General features: G+C 43.0%; 1 protein-coding gene across 3 annotated transcripts in view; it reads right to left on the reverse strand.

Moving 5' to 3' along the window:
* Nucleotides 1-24,510, reverse strand: part of capn15 (calpain 15) — a 44,317-nt gene extending 19,807 nt beyond the window's left edge. The window contains exons 1-2 of one of the 3 annotated variants that reach the window (XR_014875878.1): nucleotides 19,859-24,510; nucleotides 3,653-5,321 (exon numbers count right to left, since the gene is read on the reverse strand). Coding sequence is in view for 2 of the 3 variants with exons in the window: in XM_085171477.1 (XP_085027603.1) it covers nucleotides 3,653-5,321; nucleotides 19,859-20,037 (1,848 nt within the window). In the remaining variant the exon portion in view is untranslated. The remainder of the gene's footprint in view (nucleotides 1-3,652; nucleotides 5,322-19,858) is intronic. The other 2 variants (XM_085171477.1, XM_085171478.1) reach the window with 2 other exon arrangements.
* Nucleotides 24,511-26,109: the final 1,599 nt, after the last annotated feature.

The raw sequence follows: 26,109 nt of genomic DNA on the forward strand, positions 1-26,109 counted from the left end.
GGAAAACCAGCTGCTTTCCCATCATTTCCAGACTCAGAACTGGCAGCCATACAAGGCTGTGTCAGTCTCATTCTGATACCCAAGCTACAAGATTAGCATCTTGAAAGCATATTTTATGAAAAAGAAGAAGGGAATTTAAAGCCTTCCATGCACAATACTGTAACAAGCAGCGCAAGCCTGGCAAGAAGGTCCTTGATAATATGGCACAAAATTAAGCAACTAAGTAGTGTGAAGAGTAGTAAAGAGAAGAACAATCCGCTGCAATGTGGCCTGGTTTTATTGCATAGCACGGAAAGGGAACAGCAAAAAGCAGTTCAATCCATGCTGTGTGTCACAGTTCACAAGTTAAGTTGATGGCTGTTAGCAGCATTTATTTGTTTGGCACAGTGAGTAAGCAGACTGCTCTCAGGCATTACCTCTCACCCTCAAAACCAATCAGGGAGAGTCAAAAAAGCAAAAGAGGCAAGAGAAATCAACCACACTCAGGTGAGCAGAGAATATTTTTTTATAAAAAACAAAAACAAACTCCAGTTCCAGTTTGGCCCAGTTACCCAACAGCAGAGAGAAAACGGGTGATCTGAAGCGGTCCCTCCATTCTTGCTGTCAAACTGTACTGCACATCCTGTTACAGCCTAAACCAAAAGCTTTAATCATTACTAAATTTTCACCACTGGCATTTTGGTGCTTGGCAAGTGCTTGTGCCTTGGCCGAGATGAATGAGAGACTAGCACCTCTTGTTTACCAATTTAACCCCCCCCCCCCCCTTTAATCTCTTTGGCCCGTGAACCCGAGATGTAGCAGTTGATGCCGTCAGTGATTACGTTCACTATAGGGAAGTATATCATTTGTGCTCCCCTCCATTCCAACTCCGTTGCTAAAAATAGGCCAGCCCTACGTTCACCTTAACAAGTACACATGCGCACGCAAACATTCCAGGCTCACACTGACTACTACAGTGGAGAATAGAGTGCAGTCGTGTGGAGAGGGTGGAATGGGGGTGGAGGGGTGTAGTGGGTGGCAAGGGGAAAGTGTATTTTGAGGTATTAGCAGAACAGGATGAGCATGTGGGGATAGATGTGATGGAAGGAGATGGGATAAAAGGAAGATGAAGTACTTTGAAGAGCTCGAGAAAGGGCAGACGTAAAATATTTGAGGAGAAAAAGACAGACGATAAAAGAAAGCGTAGCTTAAATGACGAAGTTAGAAGAGGAGGAGAAGGTGGGGATGAGGGATCTCCGATATCCTTCCTTCCTACCGAGCCAACTTCCCTCCCACGCTTGCAGCAGTGAGCCCTGTGACTTTCAAAGAAGGCATTAATAATGCATTCGAAGGCTCACTTTATGCTATTGTAAACATGGCAGGATAGGTGTCATGCCGGTGTAGTAAATGGGCACACATCTGACACCCAAATAAATTCACAGAATAAAAGCTGGCTGGAAACTTAGCCGAATCTAAACGGTCTAACATTCTGCAATGCCCTCATTTTCCTGAGGTGTAATTAGACCAATCAGGTTGGTCTCCCGAGCAGGTGCTGGCGGTCTTAAATGATTTCAAATGAACCTTTCTGATAGGCCTGAGTAGCATATCCATGATAACATAATACAGGCTTATCAAAGGTTGAGCACTGCAGAGATAAAGTGAGCCTGAACCAGTTTGATACAAAGAACCGATGTCAGGGTTGCTTACATCATTGCACAGATAAGTGGTATGAGGCCCTGGGCTACGTGAAGACTCAGGCTCGGGATGAGAAAAACCAAACAACATCAATCATCTGGTGTCATGCCAAAAAGTGATTTCTAGCATTTGCCAAAAAATGACTGCCTGGAATTAAACTGTTGTAAATTGACTTGTTGATCTTTAATCTGTCAATCATATTTCAAAAATGAATGACATCAAGTCATTTTAATCCAGAAAGAATATTCCTGTCACAAACTAGAGGTTTTTCGACACAACATCTACAACAGAGAAGCTAGCTGAACTCTCCTGTTCAGCTAGTTATGTTGAGGGTTGAGATATTCTCCAAAGCAAGAAGTGTTCGAATGACAACTGCATACAAAAGCCACTGGAGCAGGTAGAAAGGGATTGCTATTTGACACTATAAAAATTATAATTTTAAAAACATAATTACTATAAGTATGTTCTTTTTCAGTTAAGTAAAACCATCATAATTAACTTTTTGCAGTGTGATATTTGTTTTGAGTGTGCTATAGAAGGACTTCTTGCTGTCTGTTCCGACCTTGGTAAAATTAAAGTACTTAGTTTTGTTTTAAAAGGAAATTACATTCATAATGATATTTCTTGTCTCTTACTGAGAGGTCTGCTCCGACACAGTGAAAGGAAATATATTTCATTAAGCAGTGTAAAATCTCTCCAAAATACAAACTAAGCTACAGCTGGACAGAAAAAAAAAAAAAGATGGACATCACCCATTGGTTCAAGTTCCAGCAATGAAGAGTTATCATTTTGTACAATTGCATTTTTGGATTTTGGGAACTAGAATGACAATCAAAGGGTGGAGTGCCATGTTTTCAACTAAAAAGCAAGTTTGGTTACCAAGCTACATCTGTAGACTACACACTGGGTACTCTGCACTGACAGATTTGAATAGCATGCAAAATTATGAAATTTTGCTTTCCTTCTACAGGGTTCTTGGACGGGCTGTTTAAAATAATATTTGCCTAATAATTGCAGAGAAAAATACTCTTAAAGAGACCAACACCACAAACATGTTTGGCAAGTCCAGTTCAGGGGCTCGTATTAGCTGAGGAGATTCCTAGCTTAAAGCTGAAACAGCATCCACCTGTCAGTCAAAGGAGACGTATCAGTTACAGTGAGTCCTAATAAACTGGTGAATCATGGGGGGTGGGGGGGGTGGGGGGGGGGGGGAAGCACAGCAATACAACTATTATGACCAAAACATGTTTTGATACAAAAAGATTGACTTCTGCTGTTGGGCAATTTAATAAGAGAATTTACTAGAATGGACTCATTTTTGAGCAATCCTCAAGTGGCCATTACAGAAACTGTTTTTGGCACTTCCACCTTGGCTTCATTTTTCAGCCTTGGAGATTGCTGCTTGAACATAACAATCAGAGCAATCAAAAGACACAATCAAACCAAAATAATGCAATCCTCCTGACACAAGAGTCACAGTCGTCAAACAGAATTTCAAAATTCTGTGAAGTAACTTCACTGCAACCGAGGGCCAGAGGTAATCTGGTTATAAACATTAGACTCTCCATATCCGTAGTTCATTTAGGTGGTAAAGATTCACTGTGTGGTCGTTAAAAACTCAGCTAAGGAAGCAAGCAGAAACACAGCAATAACAAAACCTATTGACATTTCTCTGAAATTAGCGATATTAAAGTAGTGGGAACAATGACAGCACAAAAAGAGGAAATACAATGAGAGAACTGTGCTCTGAAAGGCAATGTGTTCCCCCTGACGCATTACACATTGAAATTAAGCAGCCTTTGATGTCTCAAAGTCAGGACATTCACATGCATGCAAAGTAAGAAAAAAAAAGGTGACTCATGACATGACTAACTCAAAGGAACTAGAAAGAATAACCAGAGTTGGTTATTTGTACAACCACACTCCAGAAGCAGCCTCAAATTCTCAATAATTACTAACAGCAACATTTTTCTCTTACCTCCCGGCAGAAGCTGACTATGTTCTCCCAAAGCTCCTTTGCCTCGCCCTCATCATTCCGTCGTCGCGCCTCTACATGCATGCTCTCCCTTCTCTTCAGAGGTTTAACCACCTTGCGAAGGGTGAGGTACTGCTGGGGTGTGTGGCATGCTGCACAGTTCTTGGCTTTGATATCATTGAGCAGCGTGCATGCTGGACAGCTCCACTGTCCTACCTTCTCCTGGAGGCTAGATGAGGTGGAGGACGAAGAAGAACCAGAGGAGGCAACGGCAGAAGAGGATGAAGGAAAGCCCCGGGCCTGTTTACGTATTTTATGACCTGAGGATGATGAAGAAGAGGAAGGTGTGCAGGAGCAAGATGCAGTACCAGGCCCCACTGGGAGGCCACAATGTGTACAGCAGCGGGGTAGAGGCACCTGCTGCTCCTGGAAGCCATGCAGCTTTGAAGAACCACAAGCTGAGCACTTGGGAGCACCTGTAGGGTTGCGCAGGGTGCACTTAGAGCAGGCCCATGTGCTAAAGTCCGGGCTCGAGGGGCTTGCTGGGGTAAATCGTACCGTTTCACAGCCTACTAGGTCGATGAGGTCAGCACCACCCCTTGACGATCTGCAGGTCTCGCACTTCGCTGAGCTGCCTTGGTTGGCCACGGAGCAGCTAGGGCACTTCCAGGTAGAGGCTGATGTGGAAGCAACAGGGAGGTGGGGCGTCAGTGGGTGGTGCTGAGACTCTTCTTCCTCCAAGATACTGAGGCGCTTGCTGGGGTAAGAAGGTTCCTGGGGCTGGGCGTGCTTGGGCTTAGCTGGCCTCTGTGGGCCAGGTTGGGGTGGCACACTGGCAGCTGAAGGGGAAGTGGGGCTGGGAGTGTTGGTTCCTGGGTTCGGTGGGCGTCCCGGAGGCGGTACCTCTCGCCTGCTGCGAGGCACAGGATTGTTCTGGAGGGAGGAGAATGAAGTAAAGGTGGAGGCGAGGGCCTGTGAAGACGCATGGGGAGCTTCTTGAGGATCACAGGGCGGGGCTGGGGGGGAGTCATCTGTTAGGTCAATCAGTAGCGGGGCCGAAGCGGCTGTGTGAACAGGAAAGCCCACTACTGGCGTGCGCACCTCAGGCACTACCAGCGCTTCTGGGGGGATTTTAGGCAGAGACAGTTTTCTAGGCCCACCACAGGCTGAGCATGAAAGCGCCACAGGGGTGTTGTGAAGTGTGCACCGAGGACAAGCCCAGCCCGCCTGCTGACCCTCCTGACCACCCACCTCTCCATTGCTCTCAGACCGCCGAAACACTTCCTCCTTAGCTGGATGCTGTCCATGGGGCTCAAGTAGCACTGTGGGGGTGATCGTGGGTGTTGGGGGCTCAGTGGGAGCAGAAGGGAGACCATTGGCAGTGGCAGCTATAGTGGTCGTAGGAGGTGTGTGAGTGGCGGGTGATGGACCAAAGCCACAGACCGAGCAGGCCCCAGATCCCTGCGGGTTATTGAGGGTACAGCGGGGGCAGGTCCAGCGGTGTTCCTCAGTGCTGCTGAGGCGCAGAATCTGGTTGAGGTCGGGTTTCTGGCGTGGCGCCTCACAGATAGAACAGCGAGGTGCTGCACCGGCATTTAAGAAAGTACAGCGCCCACATGACCACTCACTGCCTTGCACCGCTGCTGCCATGGAGCCTGGAGAGTGAGAGTGGCTGGGGAAAAAAAAGGAGAAAAAACAATGAGTCAGAACAGAATGAACCAAACAAATCAGTCAGTAATACCTTTTGCCATATAGCTGTAAGTGCTTGGCAAAAATAGATGCATATTAACTACATTGCTGCATAAACACGCAAGCTATTTCAGTCAAGCGAAGCTTAAAGTGTCAGCAGAGCAAGGGAGGAGAGAAGGAAACGTGACAAGATTTTTCTTATGGAAAAAGCCAGAGAATTGACATTAAAATGCTTGTGGTAAATTCAGGGTGATCACGTAAAGGAAGAAAAGAGCAAACAGCAAAAACAACCCAGAAAACGCAAGACAAGGAGAGGCAGAAAGAAGTAGAATAGAAAAATACAGTGCGAGAGGGAAAGATTAGTCAGTGCAGGGGGGGAAAGGGGGAAAAAAAATCAAATCTCCCTCCTGGGGGCACTGAGGGCAGTAAATCCATACACAATGGCCACCTGATTAGAGCCAGGGAGACAGCGCACAGTGAGGAGGAGCAAGAAGAGAGGAGAGGAGGCTGCTATTGCCTCAGAATACTAGGACAGTGTTGCTTGAGTTTCCTTAACTGACACTCACTATAACACAGGAGAGAGAGAGGAAGAGGGGAAAAAAGAAAAAAAAAAAAAAAAAACAGAGAACACACACACAAACACACACACACACACACACACACACACACACACACACACACACACACACACACACACACACACACACACACACACACACACACACACACACACACACAGGATCTTTTCCACTTCATATTAGCGGCTGTCTCCCCTCTCAGTGAATGTTAATGCAGGGTAGATGGGAGCAACTTAAGGTCACGTCAATCCCTTGCCCAAATGAATTTCAAATGGATGGGTCTATTAATTCTCGCAGCGCTTATGACTCAGGCATATTTTAAATGGCAAGTCATTCATGCCACTGGAGTTACAGCAAATTTAGAGCTTGCAACTATCCACATATCTTAAGAGGACCCAAACAGAGAAAGCAGCACAGAAAGAAATCCATCTATTCAGGCCCCTCGGTTTCTTTCCACCTCTCGCAAACTAAAACCTAAAAAGGAGTCTGTTACTGTGGATTGACGTGTGTACAATCCTTTCTGAGTGCCTGCAGTTCAGTCAATCTGACTTATTGATAGAGGGTATATTAGGGCCTTGGAGGGAAGGCAGCACAGTCGGATACTTCCAACTGTGCAGCAGAGAGGGTTGGGGTGGGGGCGGATTGAAGAGGGACAGCCCCAAGGGACGGACACGGTTTCTATCTGGACAAACCCATAAATGTCAGTGTCACTCAGGCTGCTCATGTGTGAACACCAACAGAGAAGGTAATGTGGGGATTTTAGGATAGCTGAGGGGAAGGTGCCAAGAGCCAGGATACTTCAGTGTTTTTCACATTGACCCCAGCAGAGAACATGTTGCCCTCAAAGTGACTGAAGCTTGTTGATCTTCTGTGTGATATTTGGTTGGAGAACTACATGTGCCAGCATCTAATGCTGCTGTGTTAAAAGATTTTGTTTAGGGCATGACCTGAAACCTTTACAATCAGAGCAGACATTTCTGTACTTCAGCTCTGCATTCCCATTGCAATAATGCATTTGTTGCTTTTTTTAATTTATAGACCAATGGTATTGGTCTTAAAAATATCAGTCAGGTTCTAATTGGGCAAATGAATCACAATTAAAAGTAATCTAAAACACCTGACAATTTATTAGCTTTAAAAATAGCCCAAATAAAAAAGGGAGAACTCCAGGTGCATATCAAGCAAACCAGGAAGACAGCTGCTCTACAGTCACAGGATTGCAAGCTCTAGGTTAGAGTAGGGGTTTGGCACTTAATTGTGACGCCAAACAAACACCACACATTGTGTAGCAGGTAGCAGTAAGTGTACTGGAAACAATGGTAACACAGGACAACCTTTAGCCAAAACATGAGAGCCAATGACCTTAAACTCAGTAGTGCAATTGCTAAAGTCCCCACCAATGCACCCACAAAGTGGACTGGATAAATGACTGTCAAGGCAGGTGAAAAACGGACAAACAGCTGGGCATACAGAGGTTATAGTGAGATCTGAGACTTGATGTAAAACAAACTTTTTCTATAAAAGCATATTCTGATAATTCCTTGTTGCTGACACTGCAGTTTGGAGTGCCTGGGTCCTGCTCCTCTCCCCTGAAGTGCCATGTGTCACGGCCAGCCAACTGCCTTTAGTTCAACTTCATTAAACCTTTCAAATCAAGCGAATCCCCAGATCCCAGGGGGACCTCTTACAGACGACCTCTTGCTCCCAGCGCAATGTCTGTTCCTCTTGTCATCCCTTCTCCCAGAGGTAAAGAGGGAAATGACAAGCAGGAAGAAATGTGAACGTGTTACTTTAGTTGTCTCTTGAGTGTGTGGGTCCTCGCTGCTTGGTTGTGTGCTTCATCTAGCTATATTTATCTATAGATGCAGCACTGCTGGTAGTTTTATTGTCCACCTACATTTGTGTGTTTTCTCAGGATAGCAAAACTATAGAAGCAGAAGCAAATAGTAGCTTTTAGCACCCCTGAAGTCCATACTGTAAGGAGTAAACTCAGCCTTCTAATGATAAACAAAACATAGAACACACTTTTTCTTTAAAAGCACACAAACGCTTTTATCACTGCATTTATCTGCAATGTCTTCATGGTTGCTCTGCAATATTAAGTGCCCTTCTAGCCACTAACAAAAAAGGGGTGCCAATGAAGTAATGTTCATTGAGTAATAATATAAAGGACATAACTGACATTGTTCATCTAACCACAAAAAAAGAAAAGAAAATAAAGGTCTGTGGTGTGTCCTGAGACTACAGCCCTGTCTCCGCACCTTCAGCAGCTATGCTAAAAGTAGTTGAATTAAGTGGCAGCACTGTGCCAGCTGGGATGGCACATGTTTACATCATGTTTGGCTCTCTAAAGGTCTGCGTGTCTGAGTGCCGCAAACATCAATGACAACAAGTGTCAACACCTCATGTTTGATGACAGATTCTACCCTGTGGACATTTATAACTGTCAGGCCTCTTTCATCTACAGCAAGAGAGCAAAGTTGCAGTGTCAGCCACGTGGAGAATTTGTTAAAGCAATTGATGCGGTTCTCACTGGAGCACAGGGATAACAGATTCATTATATTTCCATCTTTAGCTGACACCATGAAAGCTTTTTATTAAAGTGATCAGCCTCAAGGATTTTTTTTTAAAAATTATCTTATTGATACTCGTTATAAGCAGCGGTATTTACCTCTCACCCAGTACGGTGTGATGAACAACTATAACCTCTCAATTGGGGTTCTCAATGCATTTTGACTGTACTATGTGCACACCCAGTACAGTACTTTGAGCCACCCTTCACTTCATGCATGTTCAAACACACATGGAAATACAATATATAAGTCAAAAACAGAGTTTGTACAATTCTAAGAAGCACCTTTATTCTTCAACCAAGTCTGAACTTTCTTAGTCAAGCTTTTGTTTTTTTTAGTAGTCTTCAGGAATAGTTCTCCAGACTTCTTGAAGGACAATCAAAGCTCTTCTTTGGATGTTTCTGCCTTTTGTTCTGTTCTCTGTCCAGATCATCCCACACTGCTTCAATAATGTTGAAGTCTGGGCTCTGGGGAGGCCGATCCATGACTCATGTGTTTTTCTATCCAGGTATGATGTTACTGTACTGGTAGTTTGTTTGGGATCATGGTCAAGCTGTTGCCAATTGAGATACTTTTCCCGATGGTATTGTATTGTTGTTCAAAATCTGATAGTCCTTCAGTGTGTTCATAATTGAATCAGTTTTGACGGGATCCCCAACACCACTGGGTGAAATGCAGCCCCAAACCATGACAGAGCCTCATTTGTACGCCATGTTGTACAAATAAGTGGAGACACTCACCATTTTTACAAACTGACAATAATTTAAGCCAAATTTTCATATCTGAAATCAATTACTCCATAACGCCCGATGCCACCTATTTTCAGTCCAATTCTTGTGTAACGTGGCATACTCACCCTTTTCTCACTGTACATAGATATATATATATTTTTTTTTTTTTCATGCCTATCAATTTGTGTTCTCTTTGGCTTTTTTGTACAGGTGACAAGAGACATTAAGAGTTTCGATATTAACAGGCACCTATAAAAAGTACTCCTGTAGCATTTGAGGACTTTCGATCAGAGGTCATGTTCAGAGCTGTTCAAACATAAATGAAACCAGGATTCCTGTAACTCTGCAATGTAAGAGGAAGAATGATTCACAGGCCTGGAGAACTACAGCTTAACCCATTTTTTTAAAACTTTAAATAAAGTCTGGCTGCTTGGAAACAAACTATATAAAGAATTGAGGGGTGGGTCAAGACTTGCACGGGACTATATGTACAATACATGCCTGCAGCAGAGGATGAAGTGCTATAGCCTGTGATTCCTGGACCATACTTAAAAGGATGTTTTTAATGTACATGTTCCAGTCGCTAACAAAAGTGTGCAGCACACACACACATACACACAGACACATGCACACACCTTTTGTCCTTGGCCCTGTGCTCACTGGAGCTGCTCTAAAAGTGCCCACTTCAGCTCCTCTGTGTCGCAGACCTGGGCAGTCAGCCAGTAGCTTACACTGAAGAGGAAGAGAATAGAAGAGCACCCTCACCTCTAGCAAGCCTATCTTTTTGCAATGAGGTCCTCAATGAAGCCTGCTGCCCATAAAGTAGTTTCTCTGAAACTGGAATTTCACTTAAGTAAAAACATCTATGACCCTGCGGTGATTTTTCAACGCTTCACTGGGTGTCAGACAATCACAGTTTCAGCAGACTGTTATAAAGAGTCTAAAATGTCTTAGTGAAAAATGAGCAAGTCTGTAATATTGCATAAAAAGAGTAAATTAACTTTCACAACTGAGGTGTCTACAAGGAAGTCTTCAGGGTTTAGATAAGAGTACCTACAAACAGCAAACATAGTCAAGATGATCAGTATCTACAGCACCCTGGATACAAGAGATGTCAGAAAGGCTTTAAGAAATGCTACAAAAATCACCGATAACTGTGTCTAAGGCCACCTATGGCTCTGGCTACTTGGATTCATTATACATACTGAACTCTAATGAGAGATCAAACGAGGAGAATCTTGCCAGTCTCTCCCTGCCTCGCTGTGAGACATTTGGCCTTTGTGCGACAGTCATTAGCACTGCCTTTCCAAGGTTGGCCCCGAGCCCAGGGCCTGAGGGGAAGGTGTGGAATCGCACTGGCCATTAGAGGCGCAGTGCTCATTCAACACAAACATAAGCATGGCCACAAAAAAATGGATGTTATCAGCACAGAAATGGTGGCTGCTGTTGATAGCCTAGTTCCTTAATGACTGACCACTTTAACATTTTAATTGTTGCATTTGTAGTACTCATCGTATTTGTCTTATAGTACAGTGTCAGATCTTCTATACAGTGCAGGCATTGTGATTTTTATTCTTATCTAAAAACATGCCAAAAATGTCAGCTTCCCACAATTCAAGCATTTAACCTGCTGTCTAATAAATGAAGTCTGACACAGGACGAGCAGAAATATAAAGCGAGTCAGTCAGCACTTCAGAGATATTAAATGACAGATGGCCTGTCAGTTACCGTAGCGCAAGTGTCACTCAGGCTCTATGACAGTTTGTCTAGCTGAGCTTGAATTTTTTTTGCAAAACAAACATTTCCTCAAAGCCTTGACAACAAACATTAACTAACAACGCAGCAACTATACAGAATCCCATGACCTCAACATAATGTTTACTCAAAATTCTTGCTGCCTGCCTGAGTGCCAGCTGATACGTTTCTTATCATGTGCGTGCACTTGGGACATATATCTGAGAGGAACATACCGAGTCAGCTCTCTGGTATGAAAACATACTTGGCAGACAAAACGCAGACTCCAGCTGTAGGTTGGTGTCGGTACATTTGTGTGCAGCTTGTAGTGAAACAGTGATCCAGTGAATATCAAATAGAGTTGGCTGCCTGCGAGCCAATTTGATTTTGTTAAAGTGAAGGAATTTTTCTATCAAATCTATCTAAGCTGAGCTCAGTTTCTGAATGAGGTGAAGCAAACTTGCTCCGCTGTGGGGTGCTCCTATTTAATAATGTATCCAAATGCATACACTGCTGGGTCGAGCCTGCCAGTACACGCCTGTCTGACGGGAAGAATTGTAAATGTAGCTGCTGCTCTTACACAGCATGCAAGACAGCAGAGAAACAGTGTGAGAAAAGTCTTGCAAATTTAGTGTCTCACATTTAAATTCAGGTAGCACAAAGCAGCTGCCTAATTTAACATTTTCATACAATCGCTTTAATTTTCGGCACTTAATTACTCATTCACTTAAATCAGAGCATTTAACATCATTAGGACTCGTTTTTGAAATTTATCTTGTAATCAGTAAATTTCTACTTGTGCTTTTTCTACTTGATGTGTCCAAGTAGGAATTGCTGGCCTCTAACTTTGATCAACTGTGCTCAACTTCAAACTTAGCAGATTCGTTATCACTTTTTCCAGGTATGTAAACTCTGGACTCTGACTCTTAAGGATGTGATTTCCAGGACGTGTGTGACCATGGACAGAAGGAGTTTAGATATTAACAGGTCATCATAACCTGTTCCTGTAACTGTGCAGTATATGAGGAAGAGCAATGCAACACAAGTGTCTAATAACAGACTAGTGTGCACTACTACAAAAAATAAAAAATTGAAAATAATCTTTTTTTTGACTGGAAATTAGAACCAAAAGCAGCATAGTGTGAGAGTGTTACATGTTAGTGTAACTGACCTCTTTTCAGACTTTACTTCCTGTGGTGAAAAGCTGGCCGAAGACGTAGGCCGAGAATCCCGACAAAAACAAAACACGAAAACATCCAAGCAATGATGGAATCAAGAACAACCAGACTTTCCAAATACTTCAAGTGTTTGTTATTGCAATTTACTGTGTGCCATTACTCACAAATATGTTTATAAACAACAAAAAAAACTTTCAGTTTCAGCTTTTGATGCCTGCGCTGCACAAAAAACACACACCCTTTTGCCCCAAGTAATCATCCACCAAACCTCCAAAGCTATGATGGGAAAACCCCGGCTCAGTGAGCCACACAGTAGTAGAAGGTGCGACTTGGCCAGTCAGTCAGTGAAACCTGCTCCTTCAGTGCTGTTGGAAACTCTTCCAGCTACAGCCCAGGGCAACATGGGTGTGTCCATCGACAGTTTCTAGTAAACATAGTTGAGTTTTTAATTTCATACTTTAAGAATGTGCTGCAACTGACTATTTGCATTGTTATTAAACCACGATAATTCATGCTTAATCATCCAGGTAAGTAAATCCCAAAAGGTTGATTCTGTTTATTTAGACAAGGTGTTTTCAGTGGGAGAAACAATTCATCCAAGTGACTTCTTCAGTCTCAGCTGACTGCAGGTTTTCCTAACCCTATAAACAATACATTTGCACAATGACTGAAACTAGCCCACTGAATGAACAATGGGGCAGTGAGGAGCTCACCGCTGAACACTATCTCCAGATGAACAGAATCAACCTTTTGGGACATTCTGGACTGTTTTTTGTATACTATGTCACAATACTTTAAACCCTGTAACACCAAAGTGTGTCGTTTCTGATGGAAGTCTCAAAAGCTACATCATGTTTGATTTTTATTCCCTCCAAAAACCCAAATTAATTGCACTATAATTGTTTGGATAATAAATTGCCAAAAAAATACTGGATGTAAAATATGATACAAACTAAAACCTATATAAAAATTATAATTTAATTTCTTTTTATAATTATTTTTTAAATAATCAATTTATAAAAAAGAAAGCAAAAACAACAAACGTGAATTTTCTGGTCATTTTTTCATGGTTCAGGCTTTACAGGGTTAAAAGTCAATTTCTCTCATTTTACAGTGTAATTCAAAGTAAAAGCATCAATCAATAACTCAACATAAATGTCTCCATCGATAGTTCAATATCAGGGCTTCCTTGCACTAACATGAGGTCTGTTAAACCTAATAAATGATCAATAATGCAAATAATTAAGGCTACACCATTTTCTAAGTGTTACTTTTGCAATACACCTAGGTGCAGTCCGGTGTCTTATACTTTTTTAAATTGCCAAAGCTTATTTTCCCACAGGATTAAACTCCTATGATAAGGCCCGTCGAATGTAAACAATCTCCACAGTTGTTTTACTTTCTTGGAAACCAGTTTTATTACAACGCAAGTTTATCAGGAATGACTTTAATAGGCCATGTAAGCCTGGATGTCTCAGGAGAGCGTGACTGTTTTGAACTGCAAGACAGGCTCCAGATGTAGCTCCCACACAAACACGCTCAAAGTGAGGCTTCTCTGGTGGTAAATATTCAGATGTTGTTGTTTTTTTTGAGTGAGCGCAGGGAGAGAAGTGGAAATATAGAAACTTAAAGCTTATATAATGTTAGAAAAAAAGTCTTGGTTGCTGTGCACTTGAAGATGAACTGATAGATGTTTTTAAAGTAGAAGAGAAAATGGGGGGCGATTTTCATAACTGTCAGCAGGGTTTCAGAGCCCTGGCATTCCTATTTGTACTTTTTATATACATTTTTTTTTTACCTCTTACATGCAAACAGTACTGGAAGGCAGTAGGAGTGACAACTCTTCTTCGACAGCAGAGAGCTTTTTATTGGAGAGAAAAAAAGAGAGACCTATCAGACACCAATATGTCCTTGGATCAGACGAGCTGTAAAAATGGATAATGAAAGCTGAAACATTCTGCTGCTTCTGAACACACCCTGTGTGCTGTGACGGGGATTAGATCAGCACTTTTACACCATCTCTGCCACACTCGAGAAAACCGAGAATTTATTTGAACCCCCATCAGTAATGAATGCAGCCTGCCTGTAACAGTCTCACAGACAGGAACTTTTTGACTTTATCAAAGTATTTCTCTCACTTACAAGACCAGAGTACGTGTTCCTCCTTAAAAAAAAATAAAGATACATTTCTGTTATGTGGAAGTTCTTTCTGTTTTTTGAAGAAACTGATGAGTCAGGGTCACCGATTAACAGAAACCTGTTTTTTTTCTACATGACAGATAATTCTGTGATGAATATGACTCACTCACATCAACCCTTATGGGTTTTTTTTGCAGAGATAAGCCATTAAGTGATACTTGTTTGCAGTAATCTAGAGCACCAGCAGTTAAAGAGAAACTTGGTGACGTGATACAAAGGATTGGGGACAGCAAAGCCTTAATCACACGGGACAATAGAAATATAATTCAGAAAGTTTTCATTAAGTCTTTCCAAGACTTCTTGAGATAGAACATTAAGATGGGCAATTTTAAGGTACAAAGACTCATACCAGACGAGCTCTTTTGAGAAATCGCCCTTAGGCAGCCAGAAAGTACGGAAGAAACTATACACTGAGAGCAACTTTAAAAATTAAACACATATTCCCTTGTTATGAAACCTAAATATTATTGGAAGCTTTAGAAGCAAAGGTTATATTGTGTAAATGTTAACAGAGTAAATCAGTGTGTGAATTTCTGATCAGTTTCAACATTTGTATTCTCACTTTTTAGTTCACACTACTTATGATGAAGGACTCGAACCATATATGTATTATCACACTGATTTAAGAACTACCAATCACTTCTGCAGATACCAGTGAGAAAGGAAAAAATGGAGAAAAGGAATGAAACAATAACAGCGGCTTCTGACCTCTCGCTGTGCCCTCGGTGAATATTTCACGACCAGCGCTCGTTTTTTGATGGGTGAATCTGTCAGCGGTGGAGACAGCTTCAGACATTTGAATCTTTAAACAGAGGAAACTGTCTGACTGGGTTTCAACAGACATCAGTAACGGAGCAAAGCGAGCTCAAGCAGGAAGCTAGCAGGAAGCTCCGGAATCAGAGAGGAAGAAGGGAAAGAGATGGCAGGGGCACAGAGCTAATCTGAAGTTCCTGGGGGCACCCAAATCTGAAGGGGCCAAGGACACTGCTGACGCAGCTGTGCCTTGAGCCCGAGGGCAACTTCTAAAACAGTTCCACCCCTGTTACTGCGACACAAATCTAACCCGGGAAGGCAGACCAGCAAAAACCACCTGCCACGGGAAAGCACTAGTTTCTACGTGAAACCATTAACATTAACGTGAATTATACCCTTTCTCCATAGGTGTAATTCAGCAGCAGCAGAAATTTCGTTCTGTGCGAGACAGACAGGTTATTATGTGCCGTCTTATCTTGGGCCCAGTGGAATTAGGTTACTGAACATATGCTACACATTTCCATGGCAACAAGAGTGGGGAAATCTGGAATCATGTCATTTGCAGAGCCAACGGGCGTTTTTGTTTTTTTCCTCCTTCTTTTCCCCTGCTGCATCACTGCACTGTTTTCCACAGAAAGCCACGCTGTGAGACAACGCTTTCATGCCAAGTCTATTCTGGTTGGGGACTGTCCTGACGCGGCCCTGTCTCCATCAGATGAGGCAACGGCAAGGGAGAGAACAGGCTGAAATAATTGAGACATAAACGCGGCCAGCGACCATGCTTGTTGAGCCCAAGTGGACCTGTTTTAATCCAATTAAAGAGAGCACAGCCAGTGGAACGCGGTCGCAATAAACGCTGTCATCCATCATGCTGGGACAGCAGAGACTGGGAGCAACTCTGCAGAGAGCAGACACCGACCTTAGAGCCCCCGTAATGCGACGTGCAACATAGGATGCTAGGAGTATGTGGCTGAAATGCAATGAAGCAGTCAGATTTGTGACTTCACACATTAAGCACTGTGATAAAACTTAACTGCGCTGCCGTAATTACAATAGCGTCATAACTGAGATTCCAAAGTTGCATAACGCTGGCTTCCTTTATAACATTTATCTTATCTGAAGACAAGCAGTCACATTAACAGAGTGTGCATTTCTCTCCTGTATATTTGTGAGTTTGCTGCCTCACTAAATCACTTTGGAGAATGACCTGAAAAGTAACAACATAAGAAATTAAAAAGTAAATAAATAAACTGAAACACGGGCATGTAAACTTTCACACTTTTTGGCGTGAGACACCTTCTCTCAGTCTGTTTCACACTGCCACATGAATCTCTCGCAACAAATAGGAGGAAGTCTCAAAGCTGACGCTTTACCCAAAAATCTTTTTCTTTTTCTTCTTAAGTTTGGCACCACACTTGTACATAAACAGCACAGAGAGCACAAAAGACACAGTTTGTGCCCCATTAAGCTGCCGGAGGCACACACAAAACCCCTCTCCAAAAGTCATTAAACTCTTCTCATATATGTTCAGTTTTTCCTTCATTTACTTTACTCTGCGATCTCAGATCCATTACAGATGTGAAAATACTAGCTTACTCAAGCATTTTTACTGCAGTAACGAGTCTGTTACAGACCAGAGTAAAGACGACAATGTCCAGTTTGCCAAAAAATATGTTAATTCCAGCTGTTTACAAAAGCCTATTTTCTTTTTTTCCTTTTTTTAATACCTCAAGCATCAGAAAGCATTAGAATCCTTCCATGTGCGCTTAGAAGGAAGAGAGTTGTACACAGTTACACACTGGACAACAGTCATAACCTCATAGATTGGGATCTAAAGTCACGTACACATATAAATTCCCTTGTTGATGGTTGGTTGCTGGTGGATGCTTCAGACTGTGGTGCCTGGGTAAGAATGTGTACAAACATATTTACAACCCAATCGTGTGTCAGTCAATAGTTTCCTTCACTCTCATTGGTAGCTGCTTCAATGAGTAGCCTCAAGTTTGAGAAGAGTTTAACTTCTCTTGTCCTCCTGTGTAGACAGCCCTTAAACAGAGTGATTTTGTGTATTTCATGTCAGACAGGTGAGCTTATTCTGCAGAGGTGCATGGATATCAACCTGCATGGAAAGAAGGCTGCGGGTGCTGGCACAGCTAATGTTAGACACACTCAGCAGACTGATCAGTGTACAATTTCATGCACTGGGCTGAACGCCACATTTCACATTCAAGCCGCATTTAAAAACACAATCTGATTATCGAAGAATGTGATTAAGAGACTCCAAATCCAAATGCAGAGACAACACTTAACCACATTGCTAAAAGTGTGCTAAAATTTTTCTGTCTTCTGGCTTGTTTTCTTACTTTCATTCAAGTTACTTAGTCTGACATTTTTTTCCTCACATTTAACTATTAGTATATTAGTCCCAAAGACTATCAATAGATCTGTTTCCTATACCCTCTTCAATTATCAAATTAGCTACCAATTTACAGCTGCCATGTTAAGATGCATGTGTACCTAATGCAGTAAGTGTCACTTGACGCGCCATCAGATCTCAAACAGTTTATAACATCATGTGGCTACTGTGGCTAGTTCTGTCACCCTGAATGAATTTGAGCTGTGAGCCACATTAACGTCTGAATGACAGAACGCCACTGCTTTAAAGGATTAATGAAGCCAGCAATGCTATTAAATGTCCCATTTTGGGAGTGTGCACAAGTGCACTTATGTTGCACATCTCTGTAAGTGGGCTGTTATCATGAGTGAACCTTCACAGCTGAGGTGCTGAATCAAGGCACACAAAAACACTTCCCAAAGTCAATGGGGTTTACTGCTGGATGCAAACAAACTGAAATTACTCAAGGACAAGTCTGTTCATGCAGTCTCCAAGGTAGAGGGAAAAAAGAAAGAAAAAGGGGGGAAAGAAAATGGTTTATAGGACAATATATTAGAGAATAAAGCGTAAGAGAATTGCTGAAGTTTAGCTGGGCTCATGGTGTACTGTTGTTTCTATATTTCATGCTCTGTCACAGCTCAGCAAAGCTTGCCTAACGTTGTTAGGCTCACACAGTGGTGTGTACATGGACAAAAGACTGAGTGAACATGAGAGAGAGGGTGAGTGGGGTAGATGAGAGAGCACGTTCAAGTGGTACGGCAATGTCTTTCTAAAACATCTATTGTCAGCGTGTGTGTGTTTGTGTGTGTGTGTGTGTGTCCCTCCATGCCTTCCAGCAGCAGACAGAAACGGACTGCATGCACTCGACTGACTGAGAGTGTAGTCTGATTGGTGCTGAAGGCACAGTCTTGTTGCTACAGAGATGCACAAACAAAAGATTCTGCTGAAAGAAAAGCAAATAAACTGTATGATGTCAAACTACACTGACAGTACGAGCCAGATTTAAGTTTTAATCATGAATTCAGCAATATTTAACAGAGCCATGCTCGAGCCTGGGCATTGAAAAACACGCCTGGTTCCTTATCTTGGCCTACAACACTCACAAAAGAGTCTACATCTCCAGACTTCTGTTTCATGGTTAAATAAAACAAAACAACAAAAAAAAGAAACAAAAAAAAAACAAGAAAACCTTGAAACAATAAGACAAGGAAGCCTTGACAGACTTAACTGTTAAACGTGGAGCAACTGCAAGGAAAGCATCGACAGCAGTGGGCAGGAATCAAGAAAGATGAAAGCCCAACTGGAGACTGATGCTGAATAAATAATGACATCCATTGTGGGGAAATGTGATCGGCCTCTCTGAAAATCAATAACTAACAACCAGACCATGATGCCCTGAGTGACTCAGCAACAACTTCAATACACTGCAGACGGTCGATATCAACTGCCTGTTCTTGTTCCGGGAGACATGACCTAAAAAAAATAAAAAATAAAAAAAAAAGGGAAAAAAAATGCAGGAGGAAAACTGGAAACACTTCTAAATAGGTTTCTGTGAGGGCGGTTGGGAAGATCAGGCTTTGGAAGAAAGTCAGTCAAAACTGCCAGATGTGCGGCACATTCAAAGCTTCTCACAAACTCCTGTGTGCCGCTGTTCTGACAGCAAATCAGAGATTCAGAAGGCACACACCAGAACAATGGATTAATGCAGCCTTTCTTGCAGATGCACTGAGTGAATCTATCTTATTCATACAAAAAGGAATAGCGTTGTCTCTTCCACAAAGGAGTTTGTTCAGCTACACATAAACCTTTCTCAACCCAAAACTCTGAAAACTCACAGCTATGTTTGACGGGCAAACTGAGGAGCCGCTAAAACACAGAAAGGGTTATTTTGTGGGTCAACAAATAGATATCCATGATCACACTAAATTCATATTTTAATTAATTCTTTTGGCAGGGTTTCATTGATTTCACTGAGCCCAGGTCATTCCATCTGCCCATTCAGTCCCCTCTGCCCTGCCTCATTTGCAGCACATACTGTACAGCCGAGCTAGGAGGAGGTGGGATTTTGTTTGACAAATCCGGCTTAGTCAGATTTTGGGTGCATCATAGAAAAACATCAAAATGCAGGCTTTGATTAGATAAGCTTTGATGAGACAGTGGATTTGATCCATAGCTGAGGGGTTAGTGAATCCTCAGTAAGCGTTTCTGTAAGACTATAAAAGAGAGCGCAGCACATTTCTTAAGCCAACAACGCAAATGAGCAGCATCACTCAATCACAAAAATTAAATACCTCTTTAAGGCTGCCATTAACTGTCCCCGACCCGAGCGTGCTCAATGTGAGAGAAGTGCTTGATTGGTTAGACAGCGCTGCCCCTTACCTGCGCTCTCGATGAGGCAACGGCTGCTGCTGCTGCCGTGTGATGAAGGTGGTACCCCACACGGGGCTGCTGTGGCTGTTCCTGAGCCAGCCCACAGGGGGTGACGAAGGGTAAGGGGTACTTCGAAAGCCATGGTCCGACTCGGTCTCTGCAGTGAGAGACGAGGCTGAACTCCCCATCACCACGGAGATAAGAAGTTAGTTTCTAAATGTTGGGTTTTTTTTGTTTTGGGGGTTTTCTTTCTTTGTATTTCCCTAAAGCACCAAATATGACAAGGGATCCACTGTTGCACCCAGTTGGGCACACAGAAAGCCTTCAGAAGAGAAATGGGTTTGTCTGAAGAACACAAACAACCCTTATCATGTGGTCTTTGCTTCCCGTTGGCAATTTTCAGCTACGAATATGAAGAATTTCCTCCTTCAAATAACACCATGGATCCCTCTGGGAAAGAAAGTATTTATAACAAAAAAAAGAAAAGAAAAAAAAAACAGCAACAGGATGGCAAATAGAAAAAAGAAGAAGGGTACTCAAATGAGTTTAACTTGCAGGTGGCCAAGTATCCACAACAGGGTGGAAGTTCTCAATTCAAACAGTAAATTGAGGCAAGAAGCAGCGATTCCAATGGAACAGCTGGCGTCACAGAGGAGAAAATACAATTTTCTCACAGCAAAGCCTTGTAATTCTCCCTTTTGTAGACTTTAAGCTTGTAACACTCTGCACCAAGTCTTCCATAGTGCCACTCATAATTCCTTGCGTGTTCATTCTCACACATCTCCCCAGCCTGTGCAGCAACAGTCTTGTGCTGCTTCCTCTTCCTTTCGCACATGCTCGGAAAAATGTCTCAAAAAAAAGGAAAAGGAAACCGTGTGCACGTAAAAGTGTTCACTGTCTTAAAACTTTGCAGCAACAAAACCAGACACCTCCAAAAAGTGTTACGTTTAAGATAAACTCGCAAAAGGACACCAAAATGACACCACTGTCCATGAAGTTGATAATGTTGCAGATTAGTAGTGGCACTGATGATGTTGTAGAAGGGGCAGGGGGGAAAAAGAGTCACACAAAAGTTATTTGCAAGAAGGAAATCAATGCATCGCATTTCGTGGGAGCAGTGTTGGCAACACTACAAGTATGCAAATAGCCAAGTGTCCCCTTTCAGACATTCAGTCTGACTAACAGCTGCTGTGGAGGTTTACCAGTAAAACAGCCCAGCTGCATTTCTCTCACAGAAGAAAACATGTTTGAAAGCGTGAGGAAGGGCAATTTCACACAGATCAATTCGGAAATGTGCAGAATCCCTGCACTTCACGGGAATTAAATCTCAAGGCAACACAGGCCACGGGCGTGTTTACCTCAACAGCTGTCACAGCAGAACATGTTTACAACTCAGTTTCAACTTTTGAGCAATATCCAAGTAAACACCCGAGAGCAATGCTCCATGTCATGCTGCGGTGCTGTGCCAGCACAAGGACTGGAGATGATCCTAGATTCTTCTGTCTGAGAGACACAGCTTAATTTCTGTCTGATCCCACAGCCTAGGCAGGCCACTTCAGTTCATCATCTTGCGCTCGGATTTATGCGGGGTTGCCAGTTTGTCATAGCAGGTCTATGCATGCGAAGCGACACAGGGAAACGAGTATCCCCACAGCCACGGCGTCAGGGACAAACTACATTTGCATGGGTGATTTTAGGAGTATCGACAGTTTGTAAACACCCCGGTGCTCCCTGGTCTGCTTGAGCTTTGATAGGCATGAAGTATTAGCTGATCGCTGTGCCCACGGGTCGCTCGCATGGGATCGGATCCGTAGTTTCGCTTTACGGGTTCGGTGAACGTCACACTAAAAACGCACGCGTATGTGAGCTTTCAACTAAGTCCTGTTAGCATAACTGCAAAGCGTTACTCATTTGAAGAAGAAAGAAAAAATGTGATCAGTTTCCACAGCGGTACACAGGGCCATGGAGAGTAGTGTGCATGAAGCAGGAAGCGATCCGCAGGCTTTGGGAGAAGCGTGAATACCCGAGGATGTTTCGTTCGTCCAGGCAGGAGAAAGAAGAAGAAGGAGCACTCGGTCGCAAATTTCACCATCTTCCGCCGGCTCCACTCCTGCGTGCGCTCATCTCATATTTCCAGCGTTTGGGATGTTAATCGCTGAGCCTCGCTGCCTTACATCAGGAGACATCCTCGCCCCGGTCCCGTTATCGCCTTGGATGTGAGCTTGTTCGCAGTGTAAAAGCCGCTTCTCCCCATAATGCTTCTACATCTGGGTCCCGCTACGCGTTCCCAGCCTCCCATGCTCCCGTTATGTATTTTTCCATCTTTTAAGTCTCCCTCACTGATAGCCTGAGCGCAGTGGACGAGGATGCAATCTCCTCCAGCGGATTACTGGAGTGTCTGTAGAGCGCAGGCGCACTGGCCCTGGCGAGCAGAGCAAAGCTGGAAGGCTGCGTTCAAGAGATTTAAATAAACCCCATTAGAGTCCAAGCTTTAGAGGTCTCGCTCATTATTGTGAATAGGAGCGACGTTAGTAATGAGTGTGTACGGCAGCACAGGGGCAAGATGAGGCATGCCAGCCCTAGGAGAGCAGGAGAATAAGAACAATACACACTGTTACAGCTGTCTAGCCTAAATGTTCTGTGTTTTTCTGTTGGTTTCCGGAGACAGATTTCTCCTTTGGTCACTGGCAGGCAGAGCACTGAAGGGTTAAAGCAGAAGACAGCGGTGACTGCAACACTCATCACTGCTCAACTGTCCCTGCACATTACTGAGATAAGCCTTCAAACTTCCCCCACTGCTCTCTTCCACTTCATGTAACTTTGCTGCCCTCATTCCTGATCCTCTATCTTTGAATTCAGTGTTTGCCAGCAAAATACACACATGAGAACACAGGAGCGGCCAGAACATTAACAGGCTCAAACCACACCTTTTTTTTCTTTTCTTTTTCTCCATTTTCTTCTTTAATAAAGTTAAGTCTACCTGAGCTACAGATCGTGGAGAGACCGACTGCATGGCCAGTCATCTGTCTGGACCTCAGCTTTTTGTAACTGCAAGGGTGTAATCTTCATGACTCCTCAGTGGAATGTGTAAAAACATAAACTGGTTTGTCTGGAAATGTTCCAATTACAATTCCAGTGAACAAGCAAGTCTACAGTATGTAATGCAGCTGCTGATGTAGACTCAAGTTCAAGCTAGACACCGGAGGGTGTTGCTCAAGACCAACTGCTTTTCGCAGAAAGACATAAACAGGGAGCTTACTGTATTAGTAATACAATTCCATTTCCAAAAATGAAACGCTGCTTACACAACAACACTGGAGTGGTTTCACTTAAGCTCACTGAGTCACACTGACTGAGACAGGAGAAATCATCATCACTGTAGTACTGTAATAGATAGATGGGTTACTAAAGAGTGCAGATCTGGCAAAAAAAAGAGAGAGAGAGAGGGAGAAAGAGAGAGAAGGGGTAAGAGAGGAAGGAGTCAAGGGACTGCAACCCTTTGTTATGGGTGCACCTGTCCAAGCACCACCTGTTCCACTGCGAGTCAGCACCAACAGCTGACACAGTTAGTGCCAGAGAGCGAGAGACAGAGACAGGGGTGAGAGAGATTAGGTTTCATTTCTAATCTCCAGGGACCCACTGGGAAAAGAAGGGGAAAGGAGGTGGGATGTGAGCTGATTTTCACAGTACATTGTAAACTGTCATTTCTACACAACCCAGCATGTTCGGGCTGACACTATATTTACCCCCCACCAGTGAACAAAGCACAGCAGGAATAATTAACCCTTCGTGGTCATTCCAGGTATAAAAACAAAACACCTTTTATTGACACTCTAACGACAAAACTTCAGATTGTTGCCACACTCCAGGCCTCAAGACACACACACACTCGTAATATTGTCCAACCAGCTGGAGTGCCCACGAGCAAGTTAATGTGTACCCCAGGCTGCAGTATGCCTGGTTCCTGCCTTATCTCCCTCCCCTAACCCTGCTGCCCCAAGCAGGCAGGGTTAAAGAACAAATGTCAGTGCTGTTATGGGGACTTAATGTCTCTCCTTGTGAGGTGAGGTGAATAAACTCCGACTGTTAAATACACAAGGCTCTCTCACATAATCAATCTATTTGTGTCCAAAGTGTAAGCCTGCCAGCTCTGTCACTAAAGCAGCCAGACGAAAACTCTGAACAATCCCATTGAGACGAGGACACAGCCGCCTGCTGCTACTGCCGGGGGGAACCTTACACACAAAGACACTCTTATTCTCAAATTTGGCCGACATTACCTACCCTCCCTGACATTACCCCACTTGGTGAAGTACTCTCAGGCACCGGTTGTTCTTACCTCGTTTCGGCTGAAGAGGAATTATTCCCGTTTTCAGTCGTCTGTACGTTAACTTTTCACAGCCATGGAAACGGTAAGTTCTCCCCCGGTTTTGTTCTTCTCTCGCCGAGCTTCCCGGTCGTTAGTCAGCTCCCAGCTCTCTGCCGTCGGCTCATATCTAACATATCTGTGTCAAACACGCGTATGTGCGCTTATTTCCACTCCGTCGTGTATTATCGATACTGATGCGACCGCGTCGGTTTACCTCAAACAGCTCGGAGAGGAAGGAGGGGGAATTCTAAGGCGCAAACGGCGATCAAGTCGTACGCTAAATACGTACCAAGGGCTGTTATCTAAAGCTAACCGCAAGTAAAATTACGTAAGAAGAAAAGGAGAATGCCAAAATGGAAAACTCCATTTCCCGTGATGAACGCGGATCTTTCAACAAGGATATCCGGGTACGGTCACCGTCGCCTAATGCAAATATATAATAAAGATATATTTAATGACTCGCTAAAGCGAGTTTACTCAGAACCTTTAAGATTTCGTGTTTTTCTTTCATTTTTTTTTAGCTTATACTGTACAAAGATCCTTCTTATGATAAATGGTACATTTTAATCTTATTAGTCTCGAAACAAGCTAGCGGCACTATATCGCCATCCAGTGGTCAATGGTATGAACCACATCTGAAATGTTTCGGACCGTTGGTAGAATCCACCCAGGCCAGTGAGGCTGATATTGCAATGCAAAAGATATGATCTTCAGCTTTACAGGCATAGCAGTCTGACCACTGCCAAATGAGTGAGTAACACTGATTAGCTCTTCATTATAGCCATGTTAGTGGGCGGGACTATTAGACCAGAGTTGTCAAACGTATGCGAAATAATTTCATCTCAATTATTAAAGGGACATAAAATGCTACACATATAGAGGCTACTTTACATCACCGAGCCCTGCTCTCAAAAACTCACATACATGTAACACTGTCTGTGAAGGTGGATTCAAGAAACAAGTGTTTAAAGTTAACGTTTTAAAAACATGTTTAGCGCCATCTTCTGTGGAACGTGGTTGGTTGGTTGCGGCTGATAGACTTATATTAATTTATGTTAGCTAACTAGTGATAGAATCCATAACCCAGTGAAAAAAACAACACTAAAACTAAAAATCGGTTGAATGGATCACTTTTGTGCTGTCCTTAGCAGCAACAATGTGGTTTTTTGTTAGACATTTACTGTCTGTCTCTTTAGCAGTAAATGTCTGTTTGTTGTTTGGCTAGCTGCACTCAAACGGGGAAATCCAGCTGTTAGTCCTAATGTTCGAGTTTGTAAAGCACCAGTGCCTATCAGAGGGGAGAGGGACAATATCTGGTTTAATGGGATTCCCCTCCAGTTTTGTTATTTAAATATAGACGAGAGGTATCCACAGAAACATCAACGGATCCTCTTGTTCATCCGATGGCACCTACACAGACATGTCGGGAGCAGAAAAAGGACATCTCATAGAACCTGAAAGGGCAGGTTTCATCACACAATTCATTAGATCAACAGCAAAAGAACACCAAAACTACACTTCACATCTGAAAAAGATTGTAATGAATCTCCTACTCTGTCTTGTTTCCACCACAATAGAATCACACGTCCTGCACAGCTCTATTTCTCAGTGTGCTTTGAGACCAGTTTTCCATCAAACATCTCTGTTTTCTGCACTATTTACTTGCATACTACACACTAGTCTACTGCTGTGTACAATGTTGTCGGTTGGTGGTTTTCTTTTCGTGTTTTCCCCAAAAATTCTGAAAAGAAAGCCTAATTTCTGCTTTTCAATACTAAAGAAATTTTTAACTTTTACAAATTATGTCAAATTGCAAGACAATTAGCTATGTCTCTAATAAAACCTCTGTAACTTTTTCAAACACAAAGTTTGTTTTCACTTTCTGCTCTAG

Source organism: Neolamprologus multifasciatus, chromosome 8, assembly GCF_963576455.1.
Source record: "Neolamprologus multifasciatus chromosome 8, fNeoMul1.2, whole genome shotgun sequence".
NCBI classification, from domain to species: Eukaryota; Metazoa; Chordata; class Actinopteri; order Cichliformes; family Cichlidae; genus Neolamprologus; species Neolamprologus multifasciatus.